This window comes from Mercenaria mercenaria, chromosome 12 (assembly GCF_021730395.1).
Source record: "Mercenaria mercenaria strain notata chromosome 12, MADL_Memer_1, whole genome shotgun sequence".
In the NCBI taxonomy this organism is placed as follows: domain Eukaryota; kingdom Metazoa; phylum Mollusca; class Bivalvia; order Venerida; family Veneridae; genus Mercenaria; species Mercenaria mercenaria.
This window is the reverse complement of record NC_069372.1, coordinates 5,736,049-5,756,678: the sequence shown is the minus strand read 5'-3', so window position 1 is coordinate 5,756,678 and position 20,630 is coordinate 5,736,049. Positions and strand designations below refer to the sequence as shown.

Below are 20,630 nucleotides of genomic sequence, written 5' to 3'. Positions count from 1 at the left end.
CAGTAGGATTAAGGCCAAGGTCACATTGACCTGGAACAGTTAAACTATTTCCAGACAATAACTTGAGAACGCTTGGGCCTAGGATCAAGAAACTTATTAGGGAGGTTGATCATGATCAGCATATGACCCCTATTGATTTTGAGGTCAATAGGTCACATTGACCCAGAGCAGTAGCACTTTTATATACAGTGACCAAATAATTTCTGTTCCTTGTGAAATTACTGAATGCATCAAGGGGGGCATTTTGTGTTCTATGAGCTCTTGTTTTGATATTATATGATAGAAATTCAGGTGTACTTTCTAAAATATAGCTGAAAGTTAGCTGTACTTTCTACTTAACACATTTTACATCAAATATCAACCTATGGCTCTAAGTACTGTTTTGTATGTTTAGCCTGACTTCATCCAGAGTTGAGCCCCTTTAAAACTGCTTCTTCTTCATGGATGTTGAGGATAAAATCACAGTTCTCGTATACTTTTACTTCTTAAAAAGAAACAACAAAAAACTAGTATGCTATAAGGCTATTTGATTACCTGAGATCGCTGCATGAGCATGTCCACAAAATGTGATAATAATTTGGCTGTCCATATAAAGTCATGGGTACTGTGAAATCATTAATTTTCGTGGGGGACTAATTTTCGTGGATTTCGTTGCTGAGTCAATCCACGAAACTTAATCCCCACGAACAAATGAAATTCCCATTGATTTTATGTTCAAAAGTTGAAATCCACGAATTCACATCCCCACGAAATAGACGTTTTGACCAAAACCACGAAATTTCATGCCCACGAAATTAAATGATTTTACAGTATTTGGTATAATAATGATAAACAAAAATATATTTCAGGTTGTCTGTCTGTCTGACTGTCCGTCCGTAGACACAATCTTGTGTGCACCAACTCTCGTCATCCCTTTGACACAATTTAATGAAACTTCACACAAGTGATCAGTAACAACAGTAATTGTCGTGATGCATGTAAGGTTCTTTCAGAATTTTTTTTGCAGAGTTATGGGACTTTGATTTTTGTTACAATACTATATACATAGTCTGCATATGCAATTTTGTGCACACCTAATCTCCTGAACCCAAGCACACAATTTAATGAAACTTAAAACAAGTGATCAGTAGTAACCCTAATTGTGCATGGTGCATGTTAGGTTCTTTCAGAAAAAAATTCTGCACGGTGACTACTATATACATACAGTCTGCATAATTATGTAATCTTGTGCATGCCTAATCTTCTGAACCCTTGCACACAATTTAATGAAACTTCACACAAGTGATCAGTACCAACCCTAGTTGTGCATGGTGCATGTAACATTCTTTTAGATAAATATTCTGCATAGTTATATGTGACTTTGTTTTATTTGTTACTGTGCTATATACATAGAGTCTATATACATACAGTCCACAAAATTAATATTTAACTGGTGTCTTTGATGTGTTTCCCTCTTCCTGGTCTTCATTATTGTTTAGTCCACATAATTATGCAATCTTGTGTGCATCAAATAGCAATTTACTGTGTCAGTGTGTGCAGGGGGGTACATTAATCACCTTTAGTGATAGCTCTGGTTATTATCACTTAGGTTGCATTCTCTTTGTTGTAATTCCTTTGTGTCTCAGTTACAATTTAACAGTGATTTTGTTCAGCTATAAAGTTTTATTCAACTATTAAATTACAGTTTGAATATATAATTTCTTTATTAATTCATGTGAAGATTAGGTTACCGGTACTGTAAAAGCACATACGTTTGCTGAGTCAGCATTTCGCAAATTTGAAATATTGAGTATGGTCGCAAGGTTTTATATGCTCGAAATTATAATAAAAGGTTATTATGTTTGTTTTGGCTTTTTGAAAACTCGGTGTCCATAAAACTTACACATCATAATAGACAGATATGTTTAACTTTAAATGTCTACTGATCGGATGTTAACATTCTCGCATACCAGAGGTCTACCGTGGTTCCCCGGATGAACCTCTGGCACATTTCGCCGATATTTATGGTTTGGTTACATTACAGGTAAAACGTTTTAGCCAATCAGCGTCGTTTCGCGACAAATCGTAGCGAACCAATCAAAATCGTCCGTGAAAAGCATGACCGCGTCCTTTCAATATTATCGAGGGAATACGATGTCCATTTACGACGAATATTATTATTTCTTGATGTAAATCTCTTAACGTCGAATTACAGGAATAAATCTTTATTTATCACAATCATGGAATACAGCCTTTATCCATCGTAAGCAAGTATCTTGTTTACATATTTTTTGAAGTTTCAATTCGGAGTTCCAAATAATGGCGAACAATGATTGGCTGAAACCACTCCCGATAGTAATTACGAGTGCGCATGCTCACCAAGTAAACGATGGAAATAAATCAGAGGTTCGTCTCGGGATTTTGACGAACCTCTGATGGATGAGAATGGATGTTAATTGCATGGATGTTTTAGTTTTAACACCTTTAATTACCTGTAAACCCGCAACTCTGTAACAAATTTTATTGTAGAATTATGAGTTTAAATGTCATTGTTTAATTAAACACGCTGCAAAAACAAATGGCTTCAAAATCAAACTTTTGTGTGTGCTCTTCATCTTAAAATTATAGTATCCTATAGCTGAAAACACAAAAAAATAACAGAACATGTTTGATTTTTATGCCCCCGAAGGGAGGCATATAGTTTTTGAACCGTCTGTCGGCCTGTCTGTCGGTCTGTCAGTCTGTCCGCAATTTTCGTGTCCGGTCCATATCATTGTCATCGATGGATGGATTTTCAAATAACTTGGCATGAATGTGTACCACAGTAAGACGACGTGTCGCGCGCAAGACCCAGGTCCGTAGCTCAAAGGTCAAGGTCACACTTAGACGTTAAAGGATAGTGCATTGATGGGCGTGTCCGGTCCATATCTTTGTCATCGATGGATGGATTTTCAAATAACTTGGCATGAATGTGTACCACAGTAAGACGACTTGTCGCGCGCAAGACCCAGATCCGTAGCTCAAAGGTCAAGGTCACACTTAGACGTTAAAGGATAGTGCATTGATGGGCGTGTCCAGTCCATATCTTTGTCATCCATGGATGGATTTTCAAATAACTTGGCATGAATGTGTACCACAGTAAGATGACGTGTCGTGCGCAAGACCCAGGTCGGTAGCTCAAAGGTCAAGGTCACACTTTGACGTTAAAGGATAGTGCATTGATGGGCGTGTCCGGTCCATATCTTTGTCATCCATGGATGGATTTTCAAATAACTTGGCATGAATGTGAACCACAGTAAGATGACGTGTCGCGCGCAAGACCCAGGTACGTAGCTCAAAGGTCAAGGTCACACTTAGGTCATTTTTCATGATAGTGCATTGATGGGCGTGTCCGGTCCATATCTTTGTCATTCATGCATGGATTTTAAAATAACTACACATGAATGTGTGGCACAATAAGACGACGTGTCACGCGCAAGACCCAGCTCCGTAGGTCAAAGGTCCTAAACTCTAACATCGGCCATAACTATTCATTCAAAGTGCCATCGGGGGCATGTGTCATCCTATGGAGACAGCTCTTGTTTTTTTGTAAATATGGCTGTATCCATTTAATATGTTGAGGAAGGTTTGTTTAATTATAATGATTTGAATTATACTAATGGTTAATATTTATGCAAGGATTAATGTTTGCTAGGTGAAGGACCTCGCGAATATAGCGAAAATTTAACTCTCGCAAACATTTCTGCTTTTACAGTATTTTGTCAACATCATAAATTAGTATTATTTAAGGTGTTTTTTTTTGTTTTTTAGCTCCACTATTCGGAGAATAGCGTGCTATACTACTTGCGTCGGCGTCGGTGTCAGTGTCGGCGTCGGCGTGACCCTTGTTGGTTAAAGTTTTTTGGCAACCTTTTTTTATCTGTCATGTCTTTGTTACTATTGCTTATATCTTATTGTAACTTCACATAAACATTGTCCAGTATACAAACAATGTATGTGTATGGGCTTAGCCCCTTATACCCAAGGTCAAGGTCACCAAGCTGTTATACTTAGGTTATTTTTAAGGTTAAAGTTTTTCAGCAACCTTCATTCTTCTGTCATATCTTTGTTACTATTGCTTATATCTTACTGTAACTTTACATAAACATTGTCCAGCATGCAAACAAAGTATGTATAGGGACTGGGTCCATTATACCCTAGGTCAAGGTCACCAAGGTCTTATACTTAGGTTATTTTTAAGGTTAAAGTTTTTTGGCAATCTTTGTTTTTCTGTCATATCTTTGTTACTTTTGCTTATATCATACTGTAAATTCACATAAACATTGTCCAGCATACAAACAAAGTGTGTGTAGGGGCTGGGCCCATTATACCTAAGGTCAAGGTCACCAAGGAGTTATACTTTGAATTATTTTCATGTTAAATTGTTTCGAAAGCTTCGTTTAAAGACATATCTTTGGTACTTTAAAAGATAATGACTTGAAATTAAAACTATTTGTTTATAATCATCTGCATGTGTGGTTACATACCCCATAACTCTAATTGTGTTTTTGACAGAATTATGCCCCTTTTGTACTTAAACTTGTTTGCAATCTTCGCTTTCTGGATACTACTTTAATGCAATATAAGATAAAGACTTGAAACTTAAAATGTATCTTTATCATCATCATCTGCATGTGTGGTAACAATCCAGATAACTCTGATATGTATTTTTGACCGAATTATGCACCTTTTATACTTAAATTTTTTACAAACTTCGTTTTCTGGTCATAACTTTGGTACTATATAAGATAATGACTTGAAACTCAAAATATATCTTTATCAACATCATCTGCATGTGTTGTAACAATTCTGATAACTCAGATTTGTGTATTTGATGGAGTTATGCCCCTTGGTGTATCTTCCTTTTAAAGTAGAGGTCTCTTATTCAGACATATATTCATTTTACTGTCAAATCCCCTAATAGTGGAGCGCGCTGTCTTATGGACAGCTCTTGTTATATAATATCATTTTCAGGTAAACTTCTTCTATATCAAACTTTAGTGTGTTGCAAACAGGGACATATTTAATAGTCTTAAGATCAACTTTATGCATCCAGGCGTGTCTGTACTTTTAGCTCATAACAAAACTGCAGTTAACGCTGAAGATAGCAGATAAGTCACGTCTCACTAATTGTTGCTGAATTATACAAAGCCTGTTTTAATAATAGAAAATACAAATGTAAATTGTTTTATGAAAAGTAACTTGACTCCCTTGTTTATGTGACACTAGGATAAACATGAGAATGGTCAGTACTTGAAATGATTAAAAATGGGAACATGCAGTTTCAGAGATAGGATCAAAGCACTTGAGTTATCTCAATCTGAGATAAGTTGCCCACATGTATTATAATAATTACAATTATATGACATAGCATCAGTTTGTGCAATAAAACAAGGGTGATTTATCTGCATGTAAAATAAGTTTTCAGTATATTTGTGATTTTATCGTAAGTAAGAACTTCCTATGTATTCCTGATTTTATTGTAAGCAATAAGTTTTCAATGTGTTTCTGATTTACTGTATAAAGTAAAAAGTTTCAGTGTCTCTGTCACTTTATTGTAAGCAATGAGTTTGCTGTAAGTAAAAAGTTTTCAGTGTCTCTGTCACTTTATTGTAAGCAATGAGTTTGCTGTAAGTAAAAAGTTTTCGGTGTGTTCCTGATTTTATTGAAAGAAATAAATTCCAGTGTATTCCTGATTTTATTGAAAGTAATAAGTTTCCAGAATGTTCATAAGTAAGTTCCAGTGTATTCATGATTCAATCATGACTTACTGTTCAAGTAAGAAGTTCCAGTATATTCATGATATTCAGACTTGAAGAAATTATTGTTACATGAACTATTTACCTTCCCAGAATCCGAAGAAAGCTGAATTTTTTAAAATACATTTTTCTATAAATGTCTGTTAATTTAAGGTGTGTTTACCCGTAGTAAATTATAATTTGGTCATTTTCTTAGAATTTAGTCTCAATGCTTGATCTACCAAATCTAAGTTATAGATCATTTAATTGATTTTGATGTCTGGAATAAAATCAAGAGATAAAATTGTGTAATTCTTTGTGTCAGGATTTGTTATCTAAACATTTGAAATTTGTGACAAGTTTAGCTTTTTGTACCATTTTGATTATTTTATCTTACAAAAACTAGATATGACACAAGCCATGATAAAGCTTGAATAACAGCATGTATAAACAAAATAATATTTATTTATAAACAGTAAAGAAGTGGTTAACCTTTAGCCTGCTGGCGGCAAGTGATTTTGCCTTTGCGACCAGTATAGGCCAAGTCTTTGCAGGCAGATCATGGGTCTTCACTGTTTGCTATTCAGTCCGCAAATTTTCAGTGAACACCCATTTGAATAATAAGTGTTGCTGCCTTATTGAATGACTGACCAGTCCATTTTAGAAATTTACCAGGCTAAAGGTTAGAGTAGGCTATGAAATAAGGAAATATAAAGAAAGTACGATGGTAACAGTACCAGTATGTGTGCCTAGCAAAAATATGAAAGTCATAAATGAATGTTATCTAAATCTGCGAAGCATATACATATATTTATGTACCATATTCCACAGTATAAACCCTCTTCCCTCCCCACACCCCAGTGCCACCCATTCATTTGTTTTGCTGGTAAATAAAAAACTTTTTATGTAATAAGTAAATTTTAACATTACCATTATTTTGGTAGCAGTTGTTAAAATTTGTTCATTAGAAATTTTATTTAATTTTATGTTAAAAACAGCTAAATTGACTGTCCAAACTGAGAATATGCACAGTTATATAGATTTAACCCTTATCCTGCTAAATTTCTAAAATTGACTGGTCCATCATTCAATTTGGGCAATACAATTTAATATTCGAAGGGGTGTTCACTGAAAATTTACTGACTGAATAGCGAACAGTGCAGACCATGATCAGACTGCACGGATGTGCAGGCTGATCTTGGTCTGCACTGGTCGCATAGGCAGAATCACTTGCTGCCAGCAGGCTAAGGGTTAATGTTGTACATGACTTTACTGAGTCTCAGCAATAAAGGGAGAATACTCCAAAAATAATGGACCCCAATGTTAATCAAATGTTCAGATAATTATTGCTGATATCTGGAATAATAAAATACCAAAAAATGGGAAATAGCAAGCAATATCCTCATTTTGTGTTTGTAAAAAAAAAAAAAATTTGGCATCTATGATGTCATTGTAAACAAAACCATTATGACTCTATGTCACAATAAAAGTAAAGATGTTTGATTGTTAAAACATATGTTTAAGTCATTGCTGATAGAATTGTTTGCGAGTTATCAGGCATTGGATATTTTAAAAATGTATTTTGACAATAGCTATAAGGAAGTTTAAAAAAAGATTGACTAATGATAGAGCATGGAGTTTAAACAATAGATTTATTGGCTATAAACTTTCACTGTTAAAGTAACTAGTCTTGTCTTTAATTAAATTCAAAGACATAATAATAGTCGTCTTATTGAATAGGATTCATGGAACATTATGTTACTGTTCTCAAGTGATATTTTCGTTATAGCACATTAGGGTGTAGAATGGATACTCCTTAATATTGTGCTCACAGAATTGATATTTTATTTATTTCACCACTGGCATCATCTGATTTTGTAAATATACAATGTTTCTTTTGGTGAGTAACATTTTGTCTATACTGGTATATTTTTTTTTATTATTTTTCAGTATTACAAGATCCTGTAACATCATGCTTCTACCAACCAAGATGTACTCAGCAATCCTGACAAGCCTCCATGTTACCCTGATCAAAAACAATGGGCGAACCTTACCAAGAACATTTAACTGCTTTCCCATAATAATTTCCTTCCCACCCGAAATAATTTTACCCACAATACCAGTGAAAGAGCAATTATTCACCAATTTACCCGCATACCAAAGATAGAACAGTATTTAATATCATGGATGAAAACAAGAATTATTCTGCTGTTGGCAGGCCAGTGCAGTTATATACAAGTCTATCATTTTTGTTAACATTTTGATTTTGAGAGTTCAGGAAAATGTAATTTCATTTATAGATCAGAGTCAACATTTTTATAAGGACTTTTGTTTTAAATTATTCAAAATGATAGGTTACTATCCAAATTCTATGTCTGAAACGTTGTTTCGTCCTCAGGATCGTATTGGTCTGCTTAAGGCAAGAAAGAAAACGAAAAAAGCGTCGGAATCCTCTGGTCATGCTGATGAAGAGCAAAAATTCATAAATCAGGAAGAAGAATTTTCTCGTTCGGTCGATGTGTCAGCACAACGTAATAGATCGGTATCTGCTGATTCTGACACTAGTTCTTTCGTTCAGTCGGTTATTGTTGTGCCGTCTTCCAGCTCTGATGGGAAATACACAGTATACACGGGTGTTCATGATAATATACCTGCATCTAGATTGGCTGTAGAATCTGAATCGAAGCGCGCATCATTTTTATCGTCATTACAATATGGTCATAATATAAGTAACCCAGAATTACGACAGCATAGATTTGAAAATGACAATTCAGACTGGGCAATGAGAAAACTAAGTTTAACAAGTAGACTCAAACGGAATAGTTCTAGTGCAGGGAGCAGGCTCTCCTCATCGGATAATCTCTCAGGAAATTTTCGTAATGATAAATGTCAGTGTGGCCAGTATCATTCACATGTGTTCAAATCGCAACGAAACAGACTGTCAAAAATTACAGTGCCAAAACTAGAAGAACATTTACCAGGTAAGAAGACTGCAGACATGTCACAAGGCAATGAAAATCAGGAAGTCATTTCAGACATATTTTGGAAAGCATCGCTTAGTTTCACTGAATATAAGCATGGGTGCAACTTGGTGGAGTTTAAGAGCTTATGGCCACCAACATCTACCATCAGAAGTTTACTTCAAGAAGGAATAGAGGATATAGGTTTGAGAGGTGCATTATGGGAACTGTGTCTGCTTGTAATGGTTGATGGTCCAGTTTCTGTGCTTCAGGCGCTCTTGGAAATGAAATATATTAGTAAGTTTTAACATATTTCTTCTCTTCATTTCAGATGACTTGTTCACACATTTTATTGTCAAAATGTGTTTTCATTTTTTATCCCCCGCCGATGAAATCGGGAGGTGGGTATTGAAATGGCATTGTCCGTGCCCCCCCCACCCCGCCGCCACCCAATGAAAAAAAAAAACCATTCATTTTTCCTGTTAAATTGATTTTGACTTATTTGCTTCTTAGTAACATCCTTAACTTTTTGCCGGATATATTTTTTGCAATTCCTCACCACAAACCCTTTCGGTGGGGGATACCAATTCATCGAATTTGCTTGTTTGTTTAAAACTATACTGAACAAAACAGCTATCTTGCCATTTGCTATTTAGTTAAATTAAATATCTTCAAAATTACTGAAACATTTTTGTGAAATTTATTATACATTAGGATCAACGTGTTATCAATAGCACTTCAAAATTTCAGAAATACAAACTTAGGCAAAGGTACATTTTTTTTGTGCATTTCACTACCGCATCCTACTTCTGAAAAGTAACAAAAAATACAAAAAATAGATTGTGTTTCTAAGAAATGAGTGATTACAATTTATAGAAATGCAAAAGTTAAGAGTTAAGAATGCAGTTTTGTATTAGAAATTGTTAAATATTATACAAATATCAAATGATCTTTTTGGATAGGGCAAAACAATGATGTTGATGTTATTAAATGAGCCGCACCATGAGAAAACCAACATAGTGCATTTGCGACCAGCATGGATCCAGATCAGCCTGCGCATCCACTCAGTCTGGTCAGGATCCATGCTGTTGGCTAACAGTTTCTCTAATTGCAATAGGCTTTGAAAGCGAACAGCATGGGTCCTGACCAGACTGCACAAATGCGCAGGCTGGTCTGGATCCATGCTGGTCGCAAACATACTATGTGCAGCACATTTTGTTTTTGTTGTCATATTCTCTCTCAATAATATTGCTTCCTCCATGAAAAATTCTACACCCCAAACAAGTTTTTGAACCCAGACGGTCAAGTGATTGGAAGTCAGTGACCTTACCACTCAGACATGGAGGCTCCTTAAAATGTGTCAGTTAATCTTAAAACCCCACAAATGTATAAGGTATTTTAGACCACGATAATCCGTAAATAGCCAATCGCAAAGCAGACTTGTACCCGTCTATATTTCATATACAACAGTAGCGTTGTATATATATCGGGAAACTTGGGCAAAAACGCATGAATTTCGTGTCAATTTACGATCTAACAATACAGGGGAACGCCGGAGTTAAATGACCTTGCAATATTCTCACCAGTTATCAATGGGATAAAAAATAAGACTGACTTGGAGGTAAATTCAGTTGACAACGTCTAAATATTAATATCGTGAAAATGACCCCATGTTATTAGATTTCAATAAAATTGAATTACAATAAACTACATATTTGTAGTGTAGAACCAACTGGGTAAAAACGTAATTTACACATTCACTGAAATGTTTCCAACAGTTGTAACTTTTTATGTTCACTTGTTATAAAAAAGACATGTCAGCACGATCCTTACATTTGCAAACAACTGGATCCAGTTCTTCGAAACTTTAACAGGCGATTGACTTAACGGTCGATTAACTTTATCAGTAGATTTCGACAGTTTAGAAAACTTAGAAAATCAAATGTACTTGTTAAGGATTATAAACACTAAATCATCTTTACAGTAAAATTAAAATATCATACTAGTGTTTCCCACCCACCAAGACTAGTATCTTGAATAGAAATTTAACAGGCGGTTAGTTTAACAGCTTAATGCAGTGGTCGTGGGTTCGAGCATCATTGGGGTCACGACCATGACTTCTCATATGACCCCAGTACTAGTTTTCATAGGAAACGGACTCGAGAGTGGTTACAAAAAGCTTAAACAGTTAAAGCTTTCATCACAATCGAGCTAAAACAAATTAGTATAAACTAAACTAAACTAAACTAAACTAAATTAAATTACAGCCCGTTAAAGTTTCGAACAACTTGGCCCAGTTAGAAAGTAAAACAACTACATCATTCTTACAAGAAGGGCACGATATAGTAAAAGGTATTCCTAGTCCTACGAGCATCTACCCACTAACTATATCCTGATAAACAAAGTAAACAAATAAAAAAAAATAACTAACTAACTAAAAAATAAATAACCTGGCTATCTTCTTGAATCAACGTATCTGTCATCGTGTTTCGCCAGCATGCAAACTCCTCACAAAAACTAATTGTTCAGCATGCAGTCCAATTTTGAGTATTTTTGAGAAATCCATACTTAACTGTTTAGCATTAATTTTGTGATTGCAAATGACTCAAAGTGGTAATGAACGTTAAATCTTAGTAAATCCGGTATTTGAGTAAAACTGAATTTATACAAATAACCTGCATTATTTCATATGCCCTACTGACAATTAAGCGCTAACAGTACAAAGATGATATTACTTTTATAAAAACACGTTAATCCTAATTTCTATTGAACGCCTGGGAGAGTTTTCAATAATTGCAGTTTTTATGTCACGTGGTCTAAGTCGGATAGACAACTCGTGCCGTTGTCTACGGGATATATACAACTCGCTTTGCTCGTTGTATATATCCCGTAGACAACGGCACGAGTTGTCTATCCTATACTCATAACATAATAAGATCAAGTGTCAGGAGCTTTAACTGTGAAGTCACCACCAAATGGGGATCAAGACCACACCTAGGGCATGAGTACTGGGTTAACTCTACAATTGTTTATTATATATCTCTTCTACTGAAAACTATAAACAAAGACAAATTTTGAAAAAGTGAAATTGGACATGTATGCACTTAGTAATTACTGATTAGGGTTAAGGTGCAGTCACAAGGTTGCACAATCTAAGAGGATCTCGGTGTAAATATCTTGACATTTGATTTCACTACTATTTACCCTTAATTAAAGTAACCAGGTGAAGTGCTATTAATGTCACCAGACTGCACATAGATAGATAATCAGTTTATCACTCTAATAGGTAATCAGTTTATCACTCTAAAGTATTAGGCAATGTTCTATAATATTTACATAAGTTGAATTTGTTTATTATTGAAATGATATGAGCCGTGCCATGGGAAAACCAACATAGTGGGTATGCGACCAGCATGGATCCAGACCAGCCTGCGCATCCGTGCAGTCTGGTCAGGATCCATGCTGTTCGCTAACAGTTTCCCTAATTCCAGTAGGCTTTGAAAGCGAACAGCATGGATCCTGACCAGACTGCGCGGATGCGCAGGCTGGTCTGGATCCATGCTGGTCGCAAAGCCACTATGTTGGTTTTCCCATGGCACGGCTCATATAGAAAAAAGTCCAACATTAAACTTGTATTAAAACAAACAAAGGTGAACGTAACTTGCTTCTGATTTTCTAAGTAATTAGGCTAGCAGCTGTGAAATACGTCCTGTATCAATACCGTGGAATTAACCCTTACCATGCTAAATTTCTATAGTGAACTTGTCCATCTTTCAATTTGGACAGTACCATTAACTATTAAAAGGGGTGCCTACCAAAATGATACTGACTGAATAGCGAACAGTGCAGATCATGATCAGACTGCACGGATGTGCAGGCTGGTCATGATCTACACTGGTCGCAAAGGCAGAACCAATCGTGTCCAGCATGGTAAGTATTAAAGGTACACCACATCATCAGAACAAATAGAATAATTAAATCTGTTCTGTATGCATAATGCAACCTCCATGCACCATTGACTTTGTAAACAGAATACAATTTTATGTGAAACAGTGTTTTTTGTAGAGTAGACACAAATAACAAGTGTACAAATAAACCCAATGAAATGTTTGCGTAAACAATATGCCTCAATATGACGGCTATTATGTGTCTGAAAATTAGTCCTGTCCGGATACTGGTTCGCCACCAGTAGGTATCAAGAAAATGTGTTTTATTTACTGTTAAAGCAGAATGATTGCTGTGTTGTTTTGTATCAAATATTATAATATGTTTATTGGTTGTCTCAACTGATAAAAAGTCCTAAATGATCAATACTTGGACTCAGGTGTTGTATTGGTTGTCTCAACTGATAAAAAGTCCTAAATGATCAATATTTGGACTCGGATGTTGTAGTGCTTCAGACAAATAACTAAATGAGCCATGGCATGAGAAAACCAACATAGTGGCTTTGCGACCAGCATGGATCCAGACCAGCCTGCGCATCCGCGCAATCTGGTCAGGATCCATGCTGTTCGCTTTCAAAGCCTATTGGAATTAGAGAAACTGTTAGCGAGCGCAGGCTGGTCTGGATCTATGCTTGTCACAACTCAAATAATTATGTCTCCCCCAGGAGACATATTGTTTTTGCCCTGTCCGTCCGTCCGTCCGTCCGTCCGTACGTCACACTTCATTTCCAAGCAATAACTGGAGAACCATTTGACCTAGAACCTTCAAACTTCATAGGGTTGTAGGGCTGCTGGAGTAGACGACTCCTATTGTTTTTGGGGTCACTCCGTCAAAGGTCAAGGTCACAGGGGCCTGAACATTGAAAACCATTTCCGATCAATAACTAGAGAACCACTTGACCCAGAATGTTGAAACTTCATAGGATGATTGGTCATGAAGAGTAGATGACCCCTATTGATTTTGGGGTCACTCTGTCAAAGGTCAAGGTCACAGGGGCCTGAACATTGAAAACCATTTCCGATCAATAACTAGAGAACCCCTTGACCCAGAATGTTGAAACTTCATAGGATGATTGGTCATGAAGAGTAGATGACCCCTATTGATTTTGGGGTCACTCCGTCAAAGGTCAAGGTCACAGGGGCCTGAACATTGAAAACCATTTCCGATCAATAACTAGAGAACCACTTGATCCCAGAATGTTGAAACTTCATAGGATGATTGGTCATGAAGAGTAGATGACCCCTATTGATTTTGGGGACACTCCGTCAAAGGTCAAAGTCACAGGGGCCTGAACATTGAAAACCATTTCCGATCAATAACTAGAGAACCACTTGACCAAGAATGTTGAAACTTCATAGGATGATTGGTCATGAAGAGTAGATGACCCGTATTGATTTTGGGGTCACTCCGTCAAAGGTCAAGGTCACAGGGTCCTGAACATTGAAATCCATTTCCAATCAATAACTAGAGAACCACTTGACCCAGAATGTTGAAACTTCATAGGATGATTGGTCATGAAGAGTAGATGACCCCTATTGATTTTGGGGTCACTCTGTCAAAGGTCAAGGTCACAGGGGCCTGAACATTGAAAACCATTTCCAATCAATAACTAGAGAACCACCTGACCCAGAATGTTGAAACTTCATAGGATGATTGGTCATGAAGAGTAGATGACCCCTATTGATTTTGGGGTCACTCCGTCAAAGGTCAAAGTCACAGGGGCCTGAACATTGAAAACCATTTCCGATCAATAACTAGAGAACCACCTGACCCAGAATGTTGAAACTTCATAGGATGATTGGTCATGAAGAGTAGATGACCCATATTGATTTTGGGGTCACTCCGTCAAAGGTCAAGGTCACAGGGGCCTGAACATTGAAATCCATTTCCGATCAATAACTAGAGAACCACTTGACCCAGAATGTTGAAACTTCATAGGATGATTGGTCATGTAGAGTAGATGACCCCTATTGATTTTGGGGTCACTCTGTCAAAGGTCAAGGTCACAGGGGCCTGAACATTGAAAACCATTTCCAATCAATAACTAGAGAACCACCTGACCCAGAATGTTGAAACTTCATAGGATGATTGTACATGCACAGTAGATGACCCCTATTGATTTTTGGGTCACTCCATTAAAGGTCAAGGTCACAGGGGCCTGAACATTGAAAACCATTTCCGGTCAGTAACTTGAGAACCACTTGACCCAGAATGTTGAAACTTAATAGGATGATTGGTCATAAAGAGTAGATGACCCCTAACGATTTTGGGGTCACTCTGTGAAAGGTCAAGGTCACAGGGGCCTGAACATTGATAACCAGTTCCGATCAATAACTTGAGAACCACTTGACCCAGAATGTTGAAACTTCATAGGATGATTGAACATGCAGAGTAGATGACCCCTATTGATTTTGGGGTCAGTCTATTAAAGGTCAAGGTCACAGGGGCCTGTTCATGTAAAATCATTTTTTGGAAATAACTTGAGAACCACTTGACCTACGATGTTGAAACTTAATAGGATGATTGGACATGCAGAGTACATGACCCCTATTTATTTTGAGGTCACTTGATCAAAGGTCAGGGTCACAGGAGCCTGAACAGTGACTTGAGAACCACTAGGCCACGAGTGTTGAAATTTAGCGGGATGACTGGACATGCCAAGTAGATGATCCCTATTGCAGCCAACCATCAGTGTTTCTTTAACTTACGCTCCTGACCCCTATTGACTTCTTGCCTATAGGACTTTGCATTGGGGGAGACATGCGCTTTTTTACAAAAGCATTTTCTAGTTTAATGATATTTCTTATGAGTTATCTGTGTTCCTTTCTCTGTGCTTTGAGATTGTAAAGGAGTGCAGTCTCTGCCATTGGGCAGTTCTAAAATTAGCCCTTAAATCATATTTAAACATTTTAAAAGAGTCTGGTCTCAAAACTCTAAAGTCTGGATTTGTGCCTGAAAGTTCCAAATAAATATTTTGAATATTTCTGACCCTTATTATGCTGGGCCTTTGGCACCAGTGTAGATCTTGATCAACATGCACATCCATGCAGTCTGATTAATATCTGCATAGTTCGTAATTCAGTCAGTATATTTTTGGTAAACACCCCTAACAGTTAATTGCACTGTCCAAAATGAAAGATGGACAGGTTCATTATAGAATTTAGCAGGGTAAGGGTTAAAAAAACAGAACAAAGAAGAAGACAATGTTATACCGAACACTCTCTCTCTCTCTTTCTAAAAAATAAGTATAATCTGTATGCGCCATACAAATTTGAATCATTGCTCAGGCATATATAAATCTAGGGTACTTTATGCATAAATTAAAAAAAAACAGTACCCAGCTGATATCATTTATTTATTTATTGTTGTGTACAACCACTTAGAAATGCCTAAATGTGACTGTTTTATTACATGTAAATTTAAGTATATGTTTGTGCATAATTGAGTCCCATGATTTTGATAATTTATTATTCCACTGTGTACTTAGAAATCATTATTATTCAAGGGAGACTACTTTTCAAGGTCATATCCATCCATGAAATTTAAATAAATAAAATTTATATATATCTAATCTGATCAATTTTAAAAAACGCATTATGCCTGTTCTCGCAAAATAGCGATTTCGGTGAAAAATGAAAATCAACAAAGTTTATTATACTGAAATATTATCTATTGAATATGTATCCCTGATGAAGGGCTGAAAAAGCCCGAAACTAGTTGGATTATATAAAATTCAGTTATTCACTCTCAGTGTTTGGTCGTGTGTTCCACTTTTTTCACTTTTATGAAATATTATCTGAATGAATGCAGTTGTAATGTTAAGGCAGTTTTTGTCAAGAAAGGGAACAAAGATGTTACAACATGCATTCTAGTTGAAGGTCATTATGTCCATTCTAACCTGTCAAATGTTAGATATAACCCTTCGAATAGTGCCACTCTAGACCTTTGATATCAGAAATTTAGGAGTTATTTGACTAAATGCTAGAAGATATTCTCATTGTGCAGCAAGTGTTAAAAACATTCTTTTATGCCTTTTTGTTCAATTAATCTTGTAATAAAAAAAAACACTTGAAAATCATGATCCACTTTTTCTGTAACAAGACCCAGTTTCTCTTTAACCTTTACCCTGCTAAATTTCTAAAATGGGTTAGTCTATCATTCAATTTGAGCAATACCATTTAATATATTATTTTGAAAATTGTATTCTTAACTTATTACAGGACTTAATTATCAAATTGAGGATTATCCAGGATTGTTAGAAAATTACATTCTGTTATTACAGGACTTAATTATCAAATTGAGGATTATCCAGGATTGTTAGAAAATTACATTCTGTTATTACAGGACCTAATTATCAAATTGAGGATTATCTAGGATTGTTCGAAAATTACTTTCTGTTATTACAGGACTTAATTATCAAATTTAGGATTATCCAGGATTGTTAGAAAATTACATTCTGTTATTACAGGACTAGATTATCAATATGAGGATTATCCAGGCATGTAAGAAAATTGTTTTCTTTATTACAGAGAGAGAATGATCCAGGATTTTAGAAAGTGTTTTCTGATATTACAGGGCAGGAGTATCAGTATGAAAATGATCCAGGATTGCTTCACGTAGCATGTGTTCTACAAAACTTGGAAGCTGTACAACTTCTTACTCAGTTTGGAGTATCCTCGAAAGTCAAAGATAAATCAGGTGATTTGTTTTTGTTCATTGTCTGGTTTCAGGTGTCTATATGTAAAGTTTAATATTCCTTTCATTATTTTTTATGCCCACTATGGAAGGCATAATTAGGGTAATCATACTGTCAATACCTTCCAGTAAAACACAGAATGATCAGAGTGGCAAGGTGATGAGCAACATCAGGGATTTTTTCTCCTATAAATCTACCTCCAGTAAAAGGAGGTAATCCCAAAGGAAAAAAGTATGTTTTTTCCCAATGCTGAATTGAAAATTCCCATTTGAGTGTTACCTTTTAGGATTTTGCGGACTGCTAAGTTCAAACAGTTCAAGGATTCCAGTGAAACTTTACACAATGTTTGATGAGAAGGTGCAGTGAATCATACAGTGTTTAAACCATCTCGATAGCCTAGTGGTAGAGCGTCTGCTTCGAGTGCGGGAGGTCGTGGGTTCGATCCCCGGCCGCGTCATACCAAATACATGAAAAATAGTACCAGTAGCTCCCTTGCTTGGCGTTCAGCATTAGAAGGGAAACTGGCCTCTTCTCTCATACCCTTATAGCGATGGATTCCATCAGGAGTGAGGTGTCAAGAGTGATTAATATAAGTTGTAGAACTTGCTTCAGAATCGACCTAAAATAAATAATGTATAAACTAAATAAAGTAAATGGTCGATTATATAAATTGATAGCTGGTATATAGTGTAGCATGACTGTCATTATATGAAATGACTGCCATTCTGTTATACTGAATTTCTGCCATTGTATTGAATGAAATGATATATAAATGCCTGCCATTATAATGATACAGGTAAAACAGCTGAAGAAGTTTGTTTATGCCCAAAGATAAGGAAGCAGTTAAATACAAAACTCCAGGCATCATTCCGTGCCGACAGAAATAAGGTTCAAACTGCACTGAAACCCGGGCTTCAAGATAAAGATGTTATTTTTAGATTAGCCTCCAACCCAAAATGCCTGTATGAGCTGCAGAAGAAATTACAGGTATGGTAAAATAAGTGAGATATATCATAAGGATTCTTACCAGTTTCAGCCCGCCCGCTTAGCTCAATAGGGAGAGTGCAGATCTATGGATGGCAGGGTCACGAGCTTGATCCCCAGGCGGGGTGTACTATGTTCTCTATGACGATTTGATAAACAATATTGTGTCTGATATCATTCGTCCTCCACCTGTGATTCATGTGGGGAAGTAAATGGCAGTTACAGGTTTGTACTGGTACGGAATCCAGGAACACTGGTTAGGTTAACTGTCCGCCGTTACATAACTGAAATACTGTTGAAAAACGGCATTAAACCCAAAACAAACAAATTAACAGTTTCCACTGTGTCATATTCTTTTTCAGCATACTACTAAAGTTCTAGTAATAAGATATCTGGTAATTCATTGAAGAGCTTGCTGATTTATTTTGGTGTAAAAACAATTGTTTGGCATAATAACATTGTACTTTGTGTGTTTAAAAGGAAAACAGGTTGTATAGTGTTAGTCCCCTGACTCAAATTATGGGGTTCTTATAAGATGTATAGTATATAGTATGTCAAGTATTTGATTGACCTGAAAAAATCAAAATGCAAGACTTGGGTTGTGTTAGAATGCTGATTTAACTAAATCTAGAAGTTACACAGAAAATGACTTTCTTTACTGATCCTAAACGAAAAGTAGAAGAAAGGTAAAAATACTTTATCTTCAGATACTTACCTGGTACAATTGATTTTGAAGGAAACAATACATTTCTTTTATATTTCAGACATTTGATTTTCATGTAAATGGTGAGACAAAGGGTGGAGATTATCTTGTGCATGTGATTGCCAAATCAGGTATGTATCTCCACACACACACACACACACACACCATTTCTCTGGGTTTGAGCCCTGCTGGGGTTGTCATGTGAGAAAGCTGTACAGCTGGTTTGCTCAATGTTGGTGGTCCTACCAAGGTGCGGGCCTGTGCCTGACTTATGCATGTAGGGGCACCTGGGGTCTTCCTTAAATTTCATCAAACTTTGTCCAAGGCCCAGTAGCTCACTCAGCATACTGAAAAATCTTTCTGTTACTAAATGGTAATTTCTTGTACACTCTTTTTACACTTTCACTTCAGGGGCTGGCAATTTCATTGAGAAATTGGCTCAAAATATTACGAAGAAAGGAAACAGACTTTCAGATCATAAAGCTTATTTTATGTTTGTCCATACAAAGACAAAAATCTTTCTAGCCTTTTTATGCACCCGAAGGGACATTTCATGCTATACCCCCTGGTGTCTGTCTGTCCGTCCGTCAGTTCGCAATTTTGCATCCGCTCTGTAACTCTTGAAACCCTTGAAGGATTTCAAAGAAACTTGACACAAATGTTCACCACATGAAGAAGACCTGCAGAGTGCATGTTCTGGGTGGTTCTCTCCAAGGTCAAGGTCACTTAGGGGTCAGAGGTCATCGCTCTGTAACGCTTGAACCCCTTGAAGGATTTCAAAGAAACTTGACACAAATGTTCACCACATCGACACGATGTGCAGGGAACATATTCTGGATGGCTAGCTACAAGGTTAAGGTCACACTTAGGGAGTCAAAGGTCATACCTGGTGTATATTGCTACTCATTGTAGTGCTTTTTTTTTTCAGGGATATGTCAGCTGCCACTGTTGATGTCATTGGTACGTCTGCAGCAAGCAGACGTCAATCTGTGTAATGCAGATGGAATGACTCCACTGATGATTGTTGCACTGGATGGAGACAGCAACTTTTGTGATGTAAGCATCAGTTTCAATGTACTCAACTTGAAGACAGCTATAGCAAATGTCATTTTACTATTGGTCAGTTTCAAATCTGTGCTTAGAAACAACCTATCAGTCAGACGCTAGTGTTTTTAGCTCACCTGAGCACAAAGTGCTCAAAGGTGAGCTTTTGTGATCGCCCTGTGTCCGTCGTCGACCGTCGTCCATCCGTCCGTCAGTCGTCAGTCTTCAACAATTTGACTGTTAACACTCTAGAGGTCACAATTTTGGCCCAGTCTTAATGAAATTTGGTCAGAATGTTACTCTCAATAAAATCTTGGAAGAGTTTGATATTGGGTCATCTGGGGTCAAAAACTAGGTCACAAGGTCAAATCAGAGGAAAAGCTTGTTAACACTAGAGGTCACAATTTTGGCCCAATCTTAATGAAACTTGGTCAGAATGTTACCCTCAATAAAATCTTGGACGAGTTCGATATTGGGTCATCTGGGGTCAAAAACTAGGTCACCAGGTCAAATCAAAGGAAAAGCTTGTTAACACTCAAGAG

At 36.6% G+C, this 20,630-nt stretch overlaps 1 protein-coding gene across 7 annotated transcripts in view; it reads left to right on the top strand.

Annotated features, from left to right (window-relative positions):
• LOC123535356 (serine/threonine-protein phosphatase 6 regulatory ankyrin repeat subunit A-like) overlaps positions 1–20,630 on the top strand; it is a 103,018-nt gene that overhangs the window by 19,813 nt on the left and 62,575 nt on the right. For 3 of the 7 annotated variants that reach the window (XM_053519041.1, XM_053519042.1, XM_053519043.1), the window contains exons 3-7: positions 8,155–9,013; positions 17,237–17,359; positions 18,154–18,344; positions 19,106–19,175; positions 19,973–20,100. In XM_053519041.1, the coding sequence (XP_053375016.1) occupies positions 8,155–9,013; positions 17,237–17,359; positions 18,154–18,344; positions 19,106–19,175; positions 19,973–20,100 (1,371 nt within the window). Of the gene's footprint in view, positions 1–7,292; positions 7,437–7,492; positions 7,657–7,706; positions 9,014–17,236; positions 17,360–18,153; positions 18,345–19,105; positions 19,176–19,972; positions 20,101–20,630 lie in introns of those variants that run through there. The other 4 variants (XM_053519045.1, XM_053519039.1, XM_053519040.1 and 1 more) reach the window with 3 other exon arrangements.